General features: G+C 59.3%; 1 protein-coding gene across 1 annotated transcript in view; it reads right to left on the bottom strand.

Annotated features, from left to right (window-relative positions):
* Positions 1 to 623: 623 nt before the first annotated feature.
* SLC6A3 (solute carrier family 6 member 3) overlaps positions 624 to 19,943 on the bottom strand; it is a 35,196-nt gene continuing 15,876 nt past the window's right edge. Inside the window, exons 5-15 of the mRNA XM_019624346.1 lie at positions 17,119 to 17,257; positions 16,349 to 16,483; positions 14,635 to 14,738; positions 13,786 to 13,910; positions 11,512 to 11,624; positions 9,995 to 10,123; positions 8,974 to 9,073; positions 6,443 to 6,543; positions 5,390 to 5,557; positions 4,737 to 4,808; positions 624 to 1,837 (exon numbers count right to left, since the gene is read on the bottom strand). Of these exons, the coding sequence (XP_019479891.1) occupies positions 1,814 to 1,837; positions 4,737 to 4,808; positions 5,390 to 5,557; positions 6,443 to 6,543; positions 8,974 to 9,073; positions 9,995 to 10,123; positions 11,512 to 11,624; positions 13,786 to 13,910; positions 14,635 to 14,738; positions 16,349 to 16,483; positions 17,119 to 17,257 (1,210 nt within the window). The 3' untranslated portion in view covers positions 624 to 1,813. The remainder of the gene's footprint in view (positions 1,838 to 4,736; positions 4,809 to 5,389; positions 5,558 to 6,442; positions 6,544 to 8,973; positions 9,074 to 9,994; positions 10,124 to 11,511; positions 11,625 to 13,785; positions 13,911 to 14,634; positions 14,739 to 16,348; positions 16,484 to 17,118; positions 17,258 to 19,943) is intronic.

The raw sequence follows: 19,943 nt of genomic DNA, 5'->3' as shown, positions 1-19,943 counted from the left end.
GTCACAGCTGGTAGGAGTGACCGGCTGCCCAACCACATGGATCATAGCATTAGTGTTTATTCCAAGTATGGGGTTGTTGGAAAACTCATAACGTATTTTTTCTATTTTTCATTGCAAAAATGCGTCATGATTTTTCCGACAACCCAATATTATGATAAAGCACAGAGGTCTCCTCTGGGCTGTGGCCTGGGCCGACCAGTGTCTAGAAGGACCCCTTTGGCCACAGAGTGGATGAGAGACCCTCAGGGGCCAAGGGCAGGGAGCCACACAGGACTCTGGTGGCACGTCCCCAGGAGAGGCACTTGGCCAGGGCGATGGTGGCGATCAGACCGCAGGGCTGGAGTCCGGCCACAGAGGGAGCCCACGGGGGCACACGTGGGGCAAGTGAGGGCTCAAGAGAGGTAGGCAGGACGGTGCTAGGTCAGCCAGGGCCAACGGCCACCAAGGGAGCCTGCAGGCGCGGGCCTGGGTGGGGTCCAGGTTAAGCCCAGCAGACCTGGGGGGCTCAGTAGTGCCCCCTCTGGGCCGGGAAAGGAGCACGCCAGCGGAATCGGGGCTGCGAGCCTGGCCGGCGGCCCTGAACACGACGGGCTGAGCAAAACGTGGGCGGGTCCTTTCCCACACAGATTTTTATTGTTGGTGATGCTGAGCATGGACAGACAGACACTGACGACACCGTGTTCTATGTGGGGCAGCCAGGCTCCTCGAGAGAAGGGGTAGACCCACTGCCCTGGGGCCACAGTCCGCAGTGGGATGGGGCGCCTCCGCAGGGTCAGCACACGTAGCACGGCCTCCAACTCCCTGCGGGGCACGGAGCTGTGCCTGGGGCGCAGCCCACGGCCCCGTGCATTTCGGTGGCTGAGCCAGCTGTGGGATGGCCGCGCTTTGGCTAAGTTTCGTGTAACAGCAACGGGGACGGCAGCACACAGGTTTTCAGAGCCGGCCCAGCATTTTGACAATTAGTTCTGATTCACAGGTAAGTATGATTTAAAAAGCCGTTCCCTAACATAGAAGGTGTGGTTATGGATGTGATGTGTGCCTGAGAGAAGACAATTCTGGCAGGGTCTTCCTCCCAGGGTCACGCCCAGGCCGCCTACCTCGGGGGCGCTGCCTGGTCAGGCCCAGGCTGGGGACACACTCCTGCTCGTGAGCAGCACGCTTTCTCCCGTGGCCACGGGTCCACGGCCAGGCGGCAGCGCACGGACCGGGACCCGCATCGCGCAGGAGAGGTGGCAGTCACGCGGGTCCCATGGAGTTTGTTTCTCTCAGCTACAAGGAAGTCAACAGCGTCCCCGTCACACACACCAGACCCTGCCCTCGATGGCTCGGAACAGACGGCGTGTGTGACGTGGAGACACAAAGCCCCCACTCCATCGCCGTGTGTGCGGTTTCTTCCATTTCACCTTCCACACAATTAGGCAAAATGTGATATTTAGCTTTTGTAATACGAGCAAAATAAATGACCCAGGAAGCGAGTGGGAGCACGAAGGCCCCACAGTCACCCACAATCACGTTTCTCTCAGCACACGGAGGGAGCGAGACGTTAGCCCTGGGTGGCGGCGGGGGTTGGGGGCTTTACAAGAACAGAGCACGACGTTTTCTACTACGTTACACAGGACACAGGACGGATGGCAGGTGCTGTCCCCACGCGCGTCACCAGTGTAAACACGGGAAGGCAGGGCTCCCGTGTGTCCAGGCAGCACCGGTGGCCGGGAGCAGCCTCCTCTCTCCAGGCTCGGGTTTCCCATCATGGCCGGCGTCTCTCCCTCGGCGGGCGGGACGGCCACTCAGGGTCTTCCTTCTCTGCTCCGCTCTACACCATGAGCCAGTGGCGCAGCTGCAAAGAAAACGGGTCTTTCAGAAGCCAGAAGCCGCCCCGGCTCGTACCTGGGAGGGGCGTCAGCGAGAGGACAGTGAGAACGTGGCCGGAACGCTCAGGGGGCCTGGCCAGCACCGCGCTGGGCACCACAGACCCGGTGCCTGTTTAACCTCAGTAAATGAGTCACCACTTGACCCAGAGAAGTCAAGGAGACTTCAGTGAGAAGACTCACTGCCTGCAGTGAGAGGCCAGCGTACGGACCAGCGGCCTCGATGGTCCCCGACAGCGTGACATCAGCTGCTGGCCGGACAGACCTGGGGCTGGTCTCAGATCACACACGGGCACGCATGTCACCTGAGACCCCGCACCCCAGGCGCCCGAGGCCACTTTCCTGGGGCCTCTGGTCCATCCCCGTGAAATGTTGTGCCCTGTAGTTCCGTTTCACTCACGAGACCCAGCGGGTGGGGAGCAGCCCTCATTCACCACTCAGGACGGATGAGATTGACGGGACGCCACACAGTCCTCGGCAAATGTCACTGCCTGTTATTATGCAGCTGGGAGCTCAGCCTAATTTTGATCACAAGCCCTTTGATCGCACTAAATGGCAAGAACTGTATTCTTTAAACATTTTCAAAACTAGGGTGGCAGGGCTGTCTCCTGGCCCAGCCACAGCGGGCACGGGATGCTCAGTGGGTGGCACCTGGCAGGGCTCAGACTCCCACGGATGAAGACCAGCTCAGCAGCAAGGAGCCCAGAACCAGGGCGAAACTGGCCCCAGTGACGCTGTGACCTGCAGATTATGGGTCGCTACGTCAGAAGTGTTAAAAGTGACAGATGCAACGTACAATGACGTGCATTTCACAAGAAACAGGCAGAGCAAATGCAACTTCTAGGGATGGAACGAACGTGTAACTGTCAGCCGAGTGGGGTACAGTGAGGGAGCCGCGAGGTGGAGGTGGACGACAGCCTGTGGCAGGTTCACGGTCAGTGTCCTGCAGCTATCAGCCCGCAAGCCACACAAAGACTTCTGGTTGAGAGGAAGTGATAGGGACAGAATCTGTTGTACCATCTGAAGTAGCCCCAAATGAACACACATACTCATACATAATAATGGGCTTTAGGACCCAGGACATCAGGTGACAAAGGAGAGTGACCCAGAGAGACACAAACACAGGAGCTACCCCTGGTGGCCTCTAGGGAGTCTCAAGGCTGCAGCGTGGGGGAGGGGAGCCCGCTGGGGCCAGTGGACCCTGGGGCTGAGGGGACAGGTGGGTGCTGGGGAGACCAGGCACTGGAGTTTGCAGGACAAAGTGCCCAAGAGGACAGACCTGCACAGGTCCCCGGGGTCCAGCCGAGGACCCAGGGCGCACGAGGCCACCAGGCGAGGGAGAGAACCACCTGACAGGGTTGGAGGGGACAGCCTCTGAAGCCACACGGCAGGCACCCAGGCTGCTCCCGCCAGCCTGGCGGGAGATTCCCCGGTTCGTGGGTGCAGGACTTACAAAGGTCTCACTTCAGTGGCGGGAAATCGCCCGACACTAAATGCTGCACTCATTCCACCTAACAAATCTTCAAAAGTCCCCAAAAGATCACACTGTCCCCAAGTAACTTAATGTCCCAGAACAAAGCTCAAGAGTATTTAAAACGATGCAAAAACATGCAGCATCTAACAAGGTAAAACTCACAGTGTGTGGAGCCCAGTTAAGAATCACCAGACATGAAAAGAAGCAGCAAAATCCAGCCCTAAAGAGAAAAGTCACCAACGGAAACTGACCCAGAACCGACACAAACATTGAAGCGGGCCGGTAAGGGTGTTAAATCCATGATTATAGCTGCATGCTTTACACTCGTGGAGACAGGGCAGCTGTGAAAAGACCCAAACTGAACTTCCAGAGAAGAAAACCGCAGTGTGCGAGATGACCAATATGCTGGATTATCAGATTACATGCTGCGGAGGAAAAAAAATCAGTGAGCTAAAATACGAAGCCACAGGGAGCATATGAAATAGAACACACAGAAGAAAGAGAATTAAAGTGGCCTGATAATATATGTTTAATCAGAGTCCTTGAAGGAGGTGGAGCAGAAAAATGCTAAAGAAATGATAGCCCAAAATTTCCAAATTTGCTGAAAACTATGTACTCAGAGTTCCAAGAGGCTGGAGGAATGGTGGGTGTGAGAAGCAGGAAGTGTGTGTGTGGGGGTGCACCAGCTACACAGGTGGGAAGGCCACCCAAAGGGTCCGGTCAGCACGACGCGCTTTACAGAGCCAAACACGACTGAAGCCAAACAAGATGTGACAGAAATGACGCTAGAAAGGACGGGAGCAGCTCCGACTGCGCGCGGTGGCGCTTACTCAGGGGGCAGACAGGGTGGATGCCAGTGACCATCAAGGTGTGGTTTTCCCGCGAGAGTTCACAAGGCTTCGTTTTGTGACGTAGATAAACGATGAAAAAGCAGCCTTGTGCACCAGTGTCGTACAACCGTGCACCTCTGTCTCCCGCCTCGTGACAGCCTGAACTGCTCCAGGTACCTTCCCTCCGTCCCCCAGGGAGGCGGGCTGGCCCTTCGCTAATTCTAGAACGTGCAGTGCCCACCCTCGGGGCCTTTCGGGGTGCTGTGCCCAGGCCCGCAGGCCCGCCCTTCACACAGCGGCCTCACGCGCCCCGTCCCTGGAGGGCCCACCGGTCAGGCCCAGCCACTCTGCCTTGTCCTTCTCCCCAGCAGCTGCACCTGACACGTGTCGTCTGTAGCCCCCCCTCCTCAGGACAGGGCTTCCCAGGAGGTGACCCCAGGGAGCGGCTGCCGAAGGAGTAAAGGAGCCTCCCAGCTTTCCGGGGGCTGTGGTTCTCACTTGCTCTTTCGGCAGCTCCGGCTGCGTCCCCGCCGAGGGGCTGTGGGGACAGTGGCACGTACTCACCGTAAACTGGCGAACCTCCCCCCTGTCCACCAGCTCGCGCTCCTTCTCGGGCGTGATGGCGTAGGCCACTTTCTAGGAGAGATGGAGAGAGCGTGGGCCCCAGGTTGGCACCTGGTCTGCTGGGGCAGCTGACGGCTGGGTCCTCTGAGACTGTGGAGCAGAGTCCACGCAGGTTGAAACGGCAGGTGCTGGAGGGCCGTCTCCACGTCAACGTGCCGTGAGCTCCGAGTGAAGGTGGGCAGCACGCATGCCCCCACCAGCCCCAGCCGTGCCCGGGTCCCTGGAGCTCACTTGCAGCAGGGGAAGGGAGGCCCTGGCTTTGTCACATTGAGCTCTGCAAGCCGGCCTTCCTTCCACCGCCCGCCAGAATGGCCTGGGGCCTGGACGAAGCGTAACACACTGCCCCTCGCTTCCCGCAGGCCCGTCTCTCAGCAGCTGGTTCCCTGACTCTGAGGCCAGCTTTCCTCTCAGGTCGCAGCCCCAGGGAACCGTCGCAGAGCGCCCCCGCCTCGGAGCGCCCCCGCCTCGGCTACTGAGCGTTTATGTGGTGTCTGTGCAGAGTTTGGGTGGTGGGAGGTGCGAGGCCGCCGGACATGGCTGGTGGCCCCAGGAGCGGGCGGTGGGGCGGGGTGAGGGGCTGTCCACACACGCACCTCCCGCAGGGATCCCGGCAAGCTGCAGAACTTGTAGGCTGCGTAGATGGGCACCATGGACATGGAGGACATGGCGATGGTCCACCCCAGCACGTTGGCCCACTCAGGGAAGACGTAGTCTCCATAGTGCGGGGGCCGGAAGGTCACCACGCTGACCACGACCACAAACTGAAACCGAGGGCACAGGTCAGGCGGGCGCAGACGGATGGAGCAGGCGCATCAGGGCGCAGGGTCTGCAGCCACAGCTCCGGGGGCCCGGCCCCCACAGACGGGGGAACCAGGCAGCCGTCACGGGCAGTGCTGGTCAGATACACGTCCTCCCGGTTCTCAGTTTGACTAGCGGGAACTCCCGCAGCTGTCCTAGGCCCACCTGGGACACCTCACCGTCTAGAGGTCACACGCCCACAGCCGTCCAGGTGTGGCGAGATGGACACGTTGGGGACGGGCCTCAGGCTGCCCGACGGGGTGATACGAGCGGCCTCCGAGTGTTTGGGGGGCTCCGTGAGAAGCACCATTTATGCAGACACCAACCCCTGCCCCCTCCGTCGCTCACCAGCCACTGGGCTGGCCCACGGCGTGGTCGGCCTGGCTGCCTGCCTGTCCCAGGCCTGCCCCAGGTGACTGCTGGGCCGCCTGGGTGGGAGGAGGGCCGGGCATTGGGGGTGCTGGTTCCTGCACAGCTCACGGGCTCTCTGCTTGGACCTGGACTCGACCTTGATCAGCCGTCTGGGACCACCTGTCCAGACCCAGCATCCTGAGCCATTGGGTCTCGGTCACAGGCACCCAGCCACAGCATGAAGGAGCGACGGGCACAGGTTTCTCAGTGGGTCTCGCGGGGTTGGGGACACCTCCACGAGACCAGCGAGGACTGCAGGGGCCAGCCTGCCCTGCCGACTCCGCCTCGGAGACCCCGGTCCTTGGCAGCACGGAGCCCCCTCCCCTGCCTCAAGCACCTTCGCTCACTCAAGTGGAAACCTGTGTGCGGCGCGGCCACCACTGGACAGGGTGGGCATGAGCGCTGGGCAGGCGCAGGAACCCGCGGCCGGGCCTTACCAGGAGGAAGCAGGGGCTGACGAACTTCCAGCACAGCCGCCAGTAGAGGCTGGGTCGCTGCCCGGTCATCTGCTTGATGTCGTCACTGAACTGCCGCACTCCTGGGTGGGGGGGGGGCGCCGGGCAGGACGGTCAGGACAGCACATCCCTGAAGTCCTCCTGACGCCCATGCCCGCCCAGGGGACCTCAAGCTTGCTGCCTCCTGCAGGGGCCAGCCTCACGCCCGACCACGGGGTGACGTGTGCGCCTCAGCCCTGTTGATCACTTGGGGAGAACTGTGGGTCCCCAGAGACTGCCTGGCCGCCCCCCACCCTCTTCCTGCCTCACGTCCTCCTCCCCGCGTCCCACAGCTGCCCGCTTCCTCTCTGCAATCGTCGTTTTTCAGTTAAAAAAACTGTGGCAAAATGTATGTAACATAAAATTTACCATCTTAACTGTCTAGTTCAGCAGCATTAGGTGCATTTTCTGTTGTACAACCATCACCTCCGTCATCTCCAGAACTTTCTCATCTATTCAAACTGAAGCTCCGTCCCCATTAGACACATACGTCCCTGCCCCGGCCCGACACTCATCCTGTCCTCCTTGTCACTATGAATTTGGCAGCTCTAGGGACCTCACATACGTGGACTCATATAGTCCTCACATAAGTTTCGTCCTCTTGTGACTGGCTTGTCTCACTGAGCATATGTCCTCTAGGTTCATCCATGTGGTAGCAGGTGTCAGAATTTCTTCTCTTTTAAGAATAATACTCCATTATGTGCACAATTGTAATTTTTTAAGGAAAGGTATTTCCGGATGACCTGGTATCTTCTCCAGGAGATCTTAAAAGTGATTTCTCCCACCCTGAAGCAAGCCTGGGCTCTGGTCGTACGCCCTTGGCTGGTCTGCTGGGCTTGGATTAAGTCTCGTGGGCGTCGCATGTGGGGACATATCAGAAAGGCCCCTCCTTTCAGAATTCCCTCTTTACTCCAACCCCATCATGAGAACCCTGGACACAGAGATGGACCTGAGGACAAAGGGGAACGGAGAAGGGTGAACCCCAAGTCCAGCAAAGAGGGAGCATCTACCTGGGGCTCTCGGTCCCTCTGGACACGGCCCCTCGAGCAGGGCCAGGGCAGCCCCACCTGGCGTAGGTGACCCACAGCTCAAAGACTCACAGGGACCCTCAGTGCCCTGAATGGCTGGGCCTTCTGACACAACCTGCAGACTTGGTTCCATTTGGATCAGACAGACGTGAAACTCGTTTGGAGAAACAACGCAGCTCTCCGTCCCCTGAGGCTTTGGGGCAGGCGCTGCTCCGGGCCAGATCCCCTCCAGCCTCCACCAGCACTGAACTCACGCGCGGGGCGCGTTTGAGTGTCTCACTCTGTGAGGTGTGTGAGGTGTGAAGTGGTAGACAGTATTGCCCCCAGGTGCCAGCGAGAGCACAGACTTCGATGTTTCCCTTTTTGCAGAAATGACATTAACTGAGAAGTGCTCTCGGGCTGAGAACGTCACCCGACGGGGCTGTCAGAGTCAGGGCGCTTTTAGGGCATAGTCCCCACGGCTGTGAGGCAGAGACTAGGCCCCTCTGTAACGTGACGGGCAGGAAGCCGGGGTCTGCACACCCCAGGCCGTCAGCGTGGGCGGTACCTGTGCAGGGCGGCCTCCAGAGCTCCCGTCGCTAGCCCTGAGGGACACCTGGCCCGTGAGCTGAGCTGAGCCAGCACCATGACTCATTCCATGGAAGAGAAAACTGAGGCAGCGAGGTGGTTGGCTCGCCTTGGCCAGCGTGTGGGAAGCGATGCGGCCTCCTCCAGTTTCTGTTGCTGACGAACGACATTCAGTCACCAGCCCCGGAGGGACAGGGGCCGGGGCTGCAGGCTGGTGCCGAGCCTCCTCTGGGGACCGCCTGCCGACCAGCAGGTCCCTGGCCTCGTGGGCTCACAGCACTGACTTATGAACAAGCATCTGTACTCGGGGGGACCCGGGGTCAGGTCAGCAGTGACGTCCTTGAGGGCTCAGTTCTGTACCAGTAGGACCCCGACGTGGGAGCAGGGGCATTTTGAAATATGACAGTCAGACGCAGCATTTGCTGGTCATCTTCTCCAAGGAGGGACAGTCTTGGCTTTTTTCTCTGGTGTCTCGATGCTGGTCACCTCTGTTAGCTGGACACGGACTTCACTTCCAACAGCATTAGTGTCCCCAAGTCCCATGAAACCATTCCTTCTCAGGAACCAATTAGGATGTCTGCACAGCATAGCTGTGTGGCCACTGGACACCTCCAACCACAGCAAGGATCTGGGGTGCTATCCAGGCCAACTGTCTTCCTTGGCCTAATGGGATGATGGTTGCCAACCCCCATCCTCTGCGATGCTGTAGTCACTATGATTTAAGCTTCCTGGAGCTCACATGTCCCTTTTCAAGCCATCTTTGCCAAAAATGGAAGCCGCACAGCCACAAAGCAACAGGCTGTCAGCCCCGCCAGTGACAGGCGGCACAGTCTCCCACCCGCGAAGCACGCCAGCCCCCAGGGGCGGCTCCGTCCTTACCGTAGAACCAGGCCACCCCAATAGCCTCGATGAGCACGCCGAAGAGGATGGACGTGCCGGCCGCGAAGTGGTCCAACAGCGTGAAGACGTAGATGCCGCCCTGGAACGGGAGGGGCGCCTGCTGAACCTGGGGTGCCGCGGTGTGGCGCGCCTGGCCCACAAAACCTGGCCCATGAAAGCGCTTTTCCCAAAACATAAACCTGGCCTGTGGATTCACTTTACAGACAGATACTGCTTCACTCCCTATAAAGTCCAATTGGAGTCACTAAAATTCAGTCCATACACAGCTTCTTAGGGACACATCTATTATGCAAAAATAAAAATGACCTCTCTTTTCCTTTCCCAGCGCTCCCGGTGTCATTAGAAATGAAAGCCACCAAAGGCCAAGCTTGGCAGAACCTCTGTGCGGTGGGGAGGTGACCCAGGCCCCCTACCCCCAAGGACTGGCCTCACTCCAACCTCATAAACCCCGGCAGGCAGGCGGCTGGGCCCAGGGCTTCCCAGGGAGCTGTCCAGGTGCTGAAGGAGCTCGGGACCAAGTCCCACGTGGACCACGGCCACCCCGAGTGTGACCACAGCCACCCCGAGTGTGACCACAGCTGCTCTGTGTGGCCACGGCCACCCCGAGTGTGACCACAGCTGCTCTGTGTGACCACAGCTACCCCGAGTGTGACCACAGCTGCCCTGTGTGACCACAGCTACCCCGAGTGTGACCACAGCTATTCTGTGTGACCACGGCCACCCCAAGTGTGACCACAGCTGCTCTGTGTGACCACAGCTACCCCGAGTGTGACCATAGCTATTCTGTGTGACCACGGCCACCCCGAGTGTGACCATAGCTACTCTGTGTGACCACAGCTTCCTGAGTGTGACCACGGCTTCGCTCCTATGATCACAAGTCGAGGGTAGTTTGGGGGTGCAGCTCTTAGAAGTGCTGTGGCTGTGCAGCCTGACAGCACCAGCACGCTGCCCGGTGCAGAGCACTAAGGAGAACCTGAGGCAAAGCTGAGCCTGTACGTACGTTGGTGACGCAGAAGAGGGACAGGAGGAAGGTCGCCAGGACGATGAAGAGGGTGAAGAGTTCCCGGTGTCTGTGCAGCAGCTGGAACTCGTCGATGAGCCCGGTGATCACCGACTCCATCCCACCCATCTGCAGCCAACACAGAGCGGGGACGTGCTGGAGGGGACTCGGCACCACGCCTGGGTGCCACCTATGCGTAAGTCAATGGGTGTATGCCCAGAAAATGGACTTGGAGTGGGAACTGCATGGTATTGAGGGTGAGAGTGACATAAAGACAGGACAGCCTTCATGAGGGCTCCTCTTGTGACATGGCCATCGGAGAGAGAGGACAGGGGGTGGGCGCTCCGTCCACTGTGGTGATTTGCTTAGTCACCTTGAAGTCCCTGGTGGGGAGAAGTGCTATGTGGCTAACACAACGCCGTGCACTGTATCGCCACAAAGGGTGGGTCTGCTGGACTTTTCTAAGCAAATGTCTCTCCCACAAGCACAGCTGAAGTCTGCTTCCAGGGCGGACGGTCCTGGCCTCCGGCTAATCCTCACTGACGAAGACTTCCTGACTGAGTCTCGTCACGATGGGGCGCTGCCCACGTGGCTCTGATTGCTTGGGGACCCTCTTTGTCCTGCTCTGTTGAGACCACATCTCCCGGGAAATGCTGTCATGGCTTCATTCCCTCCCAGACCACCATCCGAGGGAATGGTCCACCCTGAGGGTCAGTGACCCGGCTGGTGGGAGATGGAGGTGCAGGACTACGGAGCGTGGCCAGAGTTACAGGGAGGTTCTCTGCACTTCCCAGGAAGCTCAGGTGAACAAGGCGCCCACAGCCAGTTATGGGACCCCGAGGTCTCAGCTGATGGTCACCAGCAGGCAAACAGGAAGGAGGCTGAGGAAGTCCAGCAGGCCCAGGGCTCACCCTCTGCCCCCAGAGCACAGCACACACATGTACACACCCACTCACAAGCACATACCCACATAGATGCACACACAGACCCAAGCACGTGCACACGCCCACGCACACTCACCCACGTACATACAGGCACAGATGTACACACATGCACACACCCATGCACGTACATGCACACACACACAGGCACAGATTCACACACACCCACACACCCATGCAGCATACGCAGGGCTGCACAAGACGCTCAGCGGGCCCACCTGGGCCGCGTTGGAGCCTTCTGGCACCCCACCCTGCGCGTGTATCCATTCCTCCTGGGGCTAAGGGGTCAGGGACAGTGACGAGTCATGAAGGGCCTGCCTTGACTCTGTGTGGCCACATCACCCTGTTTTCCTGTGCTGCCCTCTTGCTGTGCGTGTTTAGGGTCCATGGTGGCTCAGGCTGAGGGCACAGCTGGTGCCCCAGAGTGGTCCAAACACCCCGTCCAGGAAGGGTCTCAAGCAATTATGCGACCCCTCCCTGCCACCCACATGGGGCTCTGTGTGAGCACAGGGCCTTTGGGGGATGAGCCCACTGTCAGGCGGGGTCCCGGGCACATGATGTGCTGTGGTCACTCACGGCGCTGTCGATCCCCAGGGCAAGCAGCATGGTGAAGAAAACCACAGCCCAGGCCGAGGACAGCGGGAGCGTGGCAAGCGCTTCGGGGTAGATGATGAAAATCAGCCCAGGCCCTGAAAGCAGACCCCCAGTTGGCACCGAGCTGTCACTTCTCTCTCCCCCGCCCCACCCCCGAGGCCTCCAGACAGCGACAAAGCCTTCCCATGGCGGACTCGCCTCTCCTCACTCCTGAATTCGGGGGACACACGGCCTGGGACTCTAGAGAATAGGAGCCCAGCATCAATGGGACACTGATCTGCCTGTTCCATACCCAGTGGCGCAACGACTGTGCTCTTCCAAATTGCCCCCCGTCCCCAGCTTTGGGGACGCCGGGACAGGAGTGGGAGAGGCTCCCGGGGTCCTGCCTGGTTCCTGGACACACCTCGAGCCTCCGGGTTTGTTCTTCCTGAGCAGGTTGCAGAAACACTGGGCACGCACACGCACACCCACTGTGGTTCACGAGCAATACATTGTAAACGTTTGTGCTGTGAATTATTCCACGCGTGACCTTTAAAAGTACATTTGCGAATGCTCTCTGTTGTGCGGCTAGGAAGGGAGTGACCTGCTCGCAGGGAGTGATCGGCCTCCTTGCAACACCCCCGGGATGGGACTCCTGGGTCAGCACAGGTGCACATGGGCAGCCGCACCTGCTCCTTATCCCCAGCAGGTGGGACCCGGGGGCAGGTGAAGGCCGGGGCTGGACTGGGGGGGGGGATGGGAGCAGCAGCACAACCAAGATGAAATGCAGTTTGGCCGCGAAGGATCTCAAAACAAAACTATTCCCATAGGAACTCGGTAACTGGCCATTCTCATGGTCAGCGTTAGTGGACGCGCACACGTCACTGACCAGCACAGCCCTCAGAGCCTCTGCCTCCACACAGAGAGGTAACTTAGCTCTTCTGCTGGTCCCGGTGCCGACAGGAACAGGGCACTTACAGTCTTTCCAGAGGATCAAAGGCTGGAGGCCGGCCACCTCCCAGAGGCTCGCTGGCCCTGAGGCAGGCTGGGCTCTCTGACCCCCACCCCCAGGGAAGGGGCACCGTTTCCATGTGGGGCAAGGGGCAGCTCTTTGAGACGCTCTGAAGCCTACATGCTGTAAACTTAGCAATGAACCCGGAAGAGGTGTGTCAGCTGGGTGGGACGCAATGTCAACACCCTCAACTTCCGTCTCTGTCCTGAGTTAATATTTCACCCTGTTTTCCTGAGAATTAAGAGTCTGAGTGACACTGACTCACTTGTCAGGCACATGAACAGCAGACGCGGCGTTCCTCTCAGGGGTTAACAGGCCGCTGCTATCTACCATACGGGCAGAGGAGCGGGGTGCACGCACGCAGGGGGCGAACCTCACTGCCCTGTGTGCATCTGCAGCGTGCTGTCCGTCCTCAGCCTCACTACGGTTTTTGTGCCAGAGGAAAGAATGTTGGCTTGGAAACACACGGAGGTTCCGCCCCAGACCCCGCTTTGCCATCTCAGGGGGCTCCTTTTGGGCCTGGAGGTCTCTGTTTCCTCCTTTCAAAGTGGGGGTGTGATGGGATGATGAAGGCTGCCCCCAGCTGAGAGCTCAGGGCACAGAAGGGGCTGGTCCTCTGCTCCCCCTGGCCCTCCCTGGATGATCTCTCTGACTCCAGAGTAAGAAGAGTAAGAGTAAGTGGCCCCACAAGGCTTCCCTGAGTCTCAGAGCACGCCCAGCAGAGCAGGGAACTTCCAGCCGCAGGAGAAGAGTGGGGCGGTCTCTGAATCAAGCCAGGGGACAGCCTCTGGGGGACCTGCACCGCTCACTTGCACAGCAGCCCTGAGGCAGGGGAGGGGTTCAGCCGACTCGGGAGACCCTGGAGCTGGACTGGCCCCATTCAGGGCTGCCAGGCCCTGGTTCCACCACAAACTAGAACCGAACAGACCCCCAAGTGCCCAGGGGCCTCAGTGATCAGAGTGACCCTCAGCACCTGCACCTGTGCCCAGCCACCGACTTGCCCTGCCTGGCACACCTTCTGCTGGGGACGAGCCTGCTCCTGTCACCTGCGCCCACCGTTCAGCCACCAGCTCCCAGTTGGGGAGGGGCTGATGTGGGATGTCACCTGGGCCACAGTGGGCTCCCACTGGGACACCTGCAGCTGCTCAGGCCAGCCACTCACAGCAGCATGGAGGCCTGTGTCCCCTTGTTCTGCAGGAAACGTGTCCTGATAACTGGCCTGGGGTGGGCGGAGGTGTGGGCCCGCGTGCCCTCTGCAGACTCACCGTCCTTGGCCACGTCCCCGATGGGCACGCTGTGCTTCTGGGCCATGTACCCCAGGAAGGAGAAGACCACGAAGCCAGAGGAGAAGCTCGTCAGGGAGTTGACCGAGGTGGTGATGATGGCGTCTCTGTGATAAGACACCCGTCCCCATGCTGGAGCAGCTGCAGTTCCTGTCATTATCCTCAATTACTGCATCTGGGGCACCTTCCCAGGGGTCATGCCAGCCCTCTCTGCAGCCACAGAGCCTATCCTCCAGCTGCCCTGCCCACGGGGATAGGACTTCCCACCTGGGACCTCCTGGCTGCAGGCTCCAGGCTCTGGGCCGTCCTCACAGTGACCAACGGTCCATGTCTGTCCAGGACCAAGAGGGTCCTGGGACACGCACTCAGTGCTGAAGGCAAGCGGGCCCACCAGCAATACTGGGGCTCTAGGTGGATATGGGGGTCCCTACTTGTGCTGGGGGTGGCTGTCAGGCAGGGGGACCTTGTTCTGACAGGGCAGGTCTAGTGGGCCCCAGAGGATACATTTCCCAGTGACCCCCAGGGGTCCGGTGCTGCTGGTCTGGGGTGGAGGAGGGGGCAGGGGTGGGGCCTCAGAGGAGTCTGCTGCCCCAAAATCTAGGAGGCTTCCTTGCAGGGAGGTGATACACATCTTCAAGGGTTTCAATACCTTCCTTAAAGCAACAATCAACATTTGCCTGTAGCTTTCCCATTTTAATTTCCACGTAAAAGGCCATTTGGCTCAGCGGTTCGGCCCACACAGCTGATGTCTCCTCCCTTCATCCAGGACACATTATGACCCCCCCTCCTTGATCCTGCAGACCCTCATGCAGGCAGGGGCTCAGGACTTACCTGTAGCAGTTGTTGGTGAATTTATTGTAACTGGAGAAGGCTATCAGCACCCCAAACCCAACGCCCAGGGAGAAGCATATCTGGGTGGCAGCATCTATCCAAACCTGCAGCCAGAGGGACGGACAGCGGTTATTAGAGCTGCGGGAAGCCACAGCCCAGCTGTCAAAGGCAACTGTGCAAAGACCGCGACCTCGGCTACTCTGCTCCCTGACAGCGTCTCCAGCTGAAATGCCACCTGCTCCATGGAACAGAGTCGAATCTAAACTCAGCATCATTACCAACGAGCACCTGGCACCAGAACGCGATCAGAGGAAATGCCGTCTGGGGAAAAACCTCCCCACGTCGCTGGCCCGAGGAGCGTGATGAGAAGGGGGCTGTATCTTTGCTCGATCTTCGTGCTTTGTGACTCCCTGTGGACCATCAGCATGTTACTCCACAGACTCGAGTTAACTGGCTATTAATTAACGCTGGCATCTGCTCCGCTTCCTCTCTGTGCTTCCCGGAGTCGAGGATGGGGACCGCAGCTGCATCTCCTGTCCCTTTACTCGTAGCTCCTGCTACATGTGTCTACTCTCACGGCCTCGCCGCCTGGCCTGCTGCGGGCTCCCCGTTGGCGCCCCGCTGAGGTCGCTCACTGCTGCCTGGCCTTGTGGGCTTGACGGTGTCCTGCGGGAGGCACCTTCCTCCCAGGGCTTCCTGGGGGCCTGGAGCCGTGCCCGCCCTCCCTGACGAGCCCCACAGCTGCCTCTCACTGTGACCTCGCAGCATGGAGGGCCACCTTCCAATGGCCCCCGGGCCCCAGGCTGCCCCCCACCTTGCTGAGACCTGCCTTCCCCCTCTTGCAGATGAACGCCCCTTGGGTAGCTGTTGAAGCCCCATCACCTGCCCCGATCCAGCCCTCTGAATGTCTGACCACTTCCTTTCAAGAGCCGCTGTTCCTTCATTCCCCTCCCCACGCACCAGAGGCCACTGCTGTTTCTGGATGGTTTCCCTGCAATGCTGTCCCCCCCGCCTCTGGAGACCCCTCCTCATGGCCTGACCACGCTCCTCTCTCCAGGACTGGGGGTGGCCGTGGAGTTGGGGAGTTGACTGGGGGCTGCGGTTGGGCTTTCAACCCAGAACAATCTTTTCCTTTGCTGAAGAAATCTACAGCCAGCTCTGGGCTTCATTTCTGACGTGATGTGACTTAGGTCACTCTCTCGTACTGTGGGCACCAAGAGTGTCCCCCATCGAGGTGCAGCTTCCTGAGGAGGGAGCCCTGGCTCTGGCAACGCTGACCAGTCTCAGCCGCGCTGGGCCAATGCACAGGGGCTGGCGCGCAGGGCCACGTCCCGGGCAAAGCTCTGTGGCATGGAGTGGGCAGCCCATGCTGCTCCTCCAGGAAGCGGATGGAGCAGGGGAAGAGGTTGCTCCTCCAGGGAGAGGATGGTCCATTGTATTCCTAGAGTCCCAGCAGTGGCCTGGCCTCCTAACTCCCTCGTTCTGGTCATCGGCTCCCTGCTGTGCCCACACGTTCCCGGTCACGTGGGTGGTGAGCTGCGGGCAGGCATGGGTGCTGTACTGCAGAGCCTGGCCCACAGCAGGATTTACAGGGCGAGTGAGACATTCCGGCTGAACAGCTGCCTTTGGAATCGCCTGTCCCCAACACAGGGCCCCTGGCATGGCGCCTGCCCACCCACATACGCCGCAGGGCGTGAGCAGCGGGCATACTCACGGACGCCTCGCAGAGCCGATGGAAGTCAACACTCAGGTATGCTCTGATGCCATCGAGGGCTCCGGGAAGGGTGATCCCCCGCAGCAGCAGGGCGAAGAGGACCACATATGGCATGGTGGCCGTGATCCACACGACCTGGGGACAGGACAGCGTCACCGGGCTGCACGGGCCACCCACTGCGGGAGTGGGCACCAGTCACCCTGACGGCTGGTGCTAAGAGAGAGGCAGCTCAACATCCCAAACGTTCACAGCAGATGCTCACTGGGTGAGGCTGCAAATGGCTTCTGTCCTGTGCGTCTTCCCCAGGGATTAAAAGAGGACAAACAACTTGGCAAGGAAGGGACATTCCTGCCTGTATTCGGTCTGTCACAGTAGAAGTGGGCAGGAGTGGCTGAATTTCTGAAGAGTGAGATGTGAGTGAATTTCACCTGGCTTACGTGTAAAAGATGGATTCCGGGCCACGGAGGGGAAGGCACCCTCACAGAAAGGTTCCCACGTGTCGGCATTTCACTACATGTGTTATCACAAGTGACGGGCACATTTTGGTCAAAATTACTTTGAGTGCCCATAATAACCAAAATATTTTCATCCGCAGAAGATTTATGCTGTGCTTGTCTTCAAGCTGAGAACACTCTGCTGTGGGTGCTTTGCCCTGGAGGCCACTCTTCAGCCAGACCTTGGCCCCCTGTCCGCGCCCCAAGCCAACCACAGCCCCCTGCCCACTCCCCAGCTGCGGCCATGTGTCCACTCTCCGTGGGCTGGGGCCTCACCTTCCCAGAAGTCTTCACTCCCTTCCACAAGCTGAAGTAGAGCAGGACGATGACCAACAGTAGGCAGGACGCGAGCTGCCACCGGGGAGGGCCCAGGTCGTCAAGGCCACGGCTCTCGTGGAGGTGCAGCACGCCGCGCCTGCAGGGGGTGTGGGGAGAAGGAGGGTGCTGGAGGGGCACGCGTCACCCAGGGCTGTAACTGCACAGCTGCGCTCGCCCAGGGACCCGCCTCCCGACACGGCCTGGCAGGAGCAGAGACCCCCGGAAGGGCCGGGCCCACCGGCCCAGCTGCGACGCAGGTGCTCCCGGAGGGAGCAGAGAGCTCGGCCACAGCAGCTGGGAGCCTGCTGCACCCGCGCTTGGAGCTGGGGTGGGAGGGGCGCCTGGTCTGTGAAGGAAGGGACCACGAAAAGCAGAGGGAGGCCTGGGCACTGCGGGGCCGCTGCTGCCCACAGAAGGTCAGGGTCCCCTACAGGCAAGGCTGAGCGACTCGGAGCAACCCGCAGGACACGCGGGCGCCTGCACTGTTCCCCGAGGTGACAGCTGACCACAGCTGTCCAGCCGCTTTGAAGAGGAGTCTCAGGTTCGCTCAAGAATCCCTCATAAGGGCGAGCGTGAGACCACAGAAAGGGGATGGAGGTGCGGCCGGGAGCACTCCCGGTGGGCAGGCCGGGGTCAGGAACTTTCCACAGCGTGTCCTGAGGCCCTAGTGGGGACCTGCGAGACAGGTGGTGGCACCACTGTGCCCAGTGCGCCCGCTGCCTCGCTGTCCCGTGCAGGACCGTGAATGGAAGCCAGCCCGTGGCCGTGCAGCTGCTGAGCAGTGGAGCCGCACTGTGAAAGGGGACGTCCGGACCCCGTGGGAGAAGGCGGCACAGCCCAGCTTCCAGAGCTTTCGCCAGCTGCAGGCTCACGGTGCCATGTCGGAGTTCGGGTCCTTCGACGCCAGGATCACAGCCTAATGACAGGAGCGGCCGTGAGGCAGAGCCAAGCGCGGCACCCAGGCACAGCCAGCACCAGGCATGGGCAGGTTGGCCTGGGGACAGACACTGCACTGTCCTATCTGTCATCATCATCTTTACGGAGCACGAAGCACATGCTGGAGTAAAAGGACCCTCCCATGGTGTCTCGCCCTGCACGGCTCACAGCGCGAGGTCAAGGAACCGGAGCTCCGGTGGGCGTGAGGAGGCAGCCGCCGCCGGCACAGTGCTCACTGCTGTGCCCGCCTGTCCTCCCGGGGCCAGTGGAATTCCCAGTGTCCCATTCACCTCTTCCTCCCGCCTCAGCTCTGGCTTTATGACTGCTGCCTATGCCTCCCAGGCAGGCCTTATCGCCCAGGACGTCTTTCCACCAACCAGAGACGTCTCCTTGGGCCAATACCATGTGCAGTGGGGCCACACTTCAAAGGATGATCGTGTGAGGCCCTGCCCAACCCTCCGTGTAGTGCAGTGCAGCCACGCCTCGGCAGCCTCGCACACGCACGGGTCACACGCCCCAGCCGGGTGGCAGGTGGCTCTTTACTCATGCCTGGAAAGGAGCTCAGCGCACACAGGAGTCTGCAGCCTCCGGGGCCTCAGCGGGCACGGCTTGGGGGAAAGCGCGTGCCTCTACTCGTGAAGCTGCTTCTAGGACTCCCACACTCTGTTCCACCTTAGACATTTCAAGTCACTTGTGGAAAAGCACCTTGTCTGTACCAGTCAAATCCCTTCCCCAAGATTAAAATGTCCTCTTGTTTGAAATCCCACAGGCGGTTCAGAGGGCGGGACACTGCCAGCTGGGGAGAGGAGCCAGCATGCACCAGCGCTGCGTGGGGCGGCCAGTCGCGACAGGACGCTGTGGGGCACAGGGAGGGCCGGTGCTTCCCAAGACAGGGCACAGGCCCAGAGGAACGGGGAAACGACGCCTGGGGAAGGTGGTGGGGGCTGGAAGGCACAAAGCTCTGGAGCCGTCAGTGGTCTGGAGGACCAAACAGTGCCAGCCTGGGATGTCGCCAGCCTTGGCCAAGGCGCAACCCTTTCACTTGGCCACAGGGCGAGACTGCAGGTCCCAGAGCTCATGCAGGGCTGAGGGCCGCTGAGTGCCCACTGGCAAGGCAGGGGACTTGGCGATCACATGGGGAGTCCGGCGGATCCTGGAAGGGCCACTGCAGTCAGGGTACAAACCATCCTGGAGCAATGGCCACCCCAGAAGCACTTCAACAAAAAGCTGCAAAAGGATACAACGGGACCAGAAGCAAATTAACTCCCTACCAGCGCAAATCCAACACCTGATAAAGGAAGACCCCGAACTCTAAGTACCCACGAATGTAAAACTCACCAAGGCTAGCATGCGATAAAAAGTTAAAAGACATAACATGAAGCAAGAAAAGGTGAGAATCGGTCAATGGCTCCCTAGCACTAAATACAAAAATTCACTCAAAGGGTAAAAGATTAAATGTAAGAGCTGAAATTATGAAACTCTTGGAAGAAAACAAGAATAAATGTTCAAGATCTTGGGTTTGGCAACAGATTTTTTAATAAAAATATTCAATTTATTTAACCAAACAAAAAACAGTTCACCCATTTTTTCCCAACCCCCACCTCCTACCTTTGGCAACCACCAATAAGTTCTTTGTATCTGTGAGCTTAGTGTTTTTTCTTTTTTGTTGTTGTTTTTTCTTTTTGGCAATGGATTTTTTTGATAGGACACCAAATGTGAAAGCAATAAAAGAAAAAAAATAGATAAAATGACTTAGTCAAAATTAAAAACTTTTGAGCATCACAGGACATTATTAACAGAGTAAAAAGGCAACTCACAGAATGGGAGAAAATATTTTCAAATCACAT

The sequence above is a fragment of the Hipposideros armiger genome, unplaced genomic scaffold (genome assembly GCF_001890085.2).
Source record: "Hipposideros armiger isolate ML-2016 unplaced genomic scaffold, ASM189008v1 scaffold_585, whole genome shotgun sequence".
NCBI lineage: Eukaryota > Metazoa > Chordata > Mammalia > Chiroptera > Hipposideridae > Hipposideros > Hipposideros armiger.
Note: the sequence above shows the minus strand (reverse complement) of the source record. Positions and strands in the feature narration are given on the sequence as shown.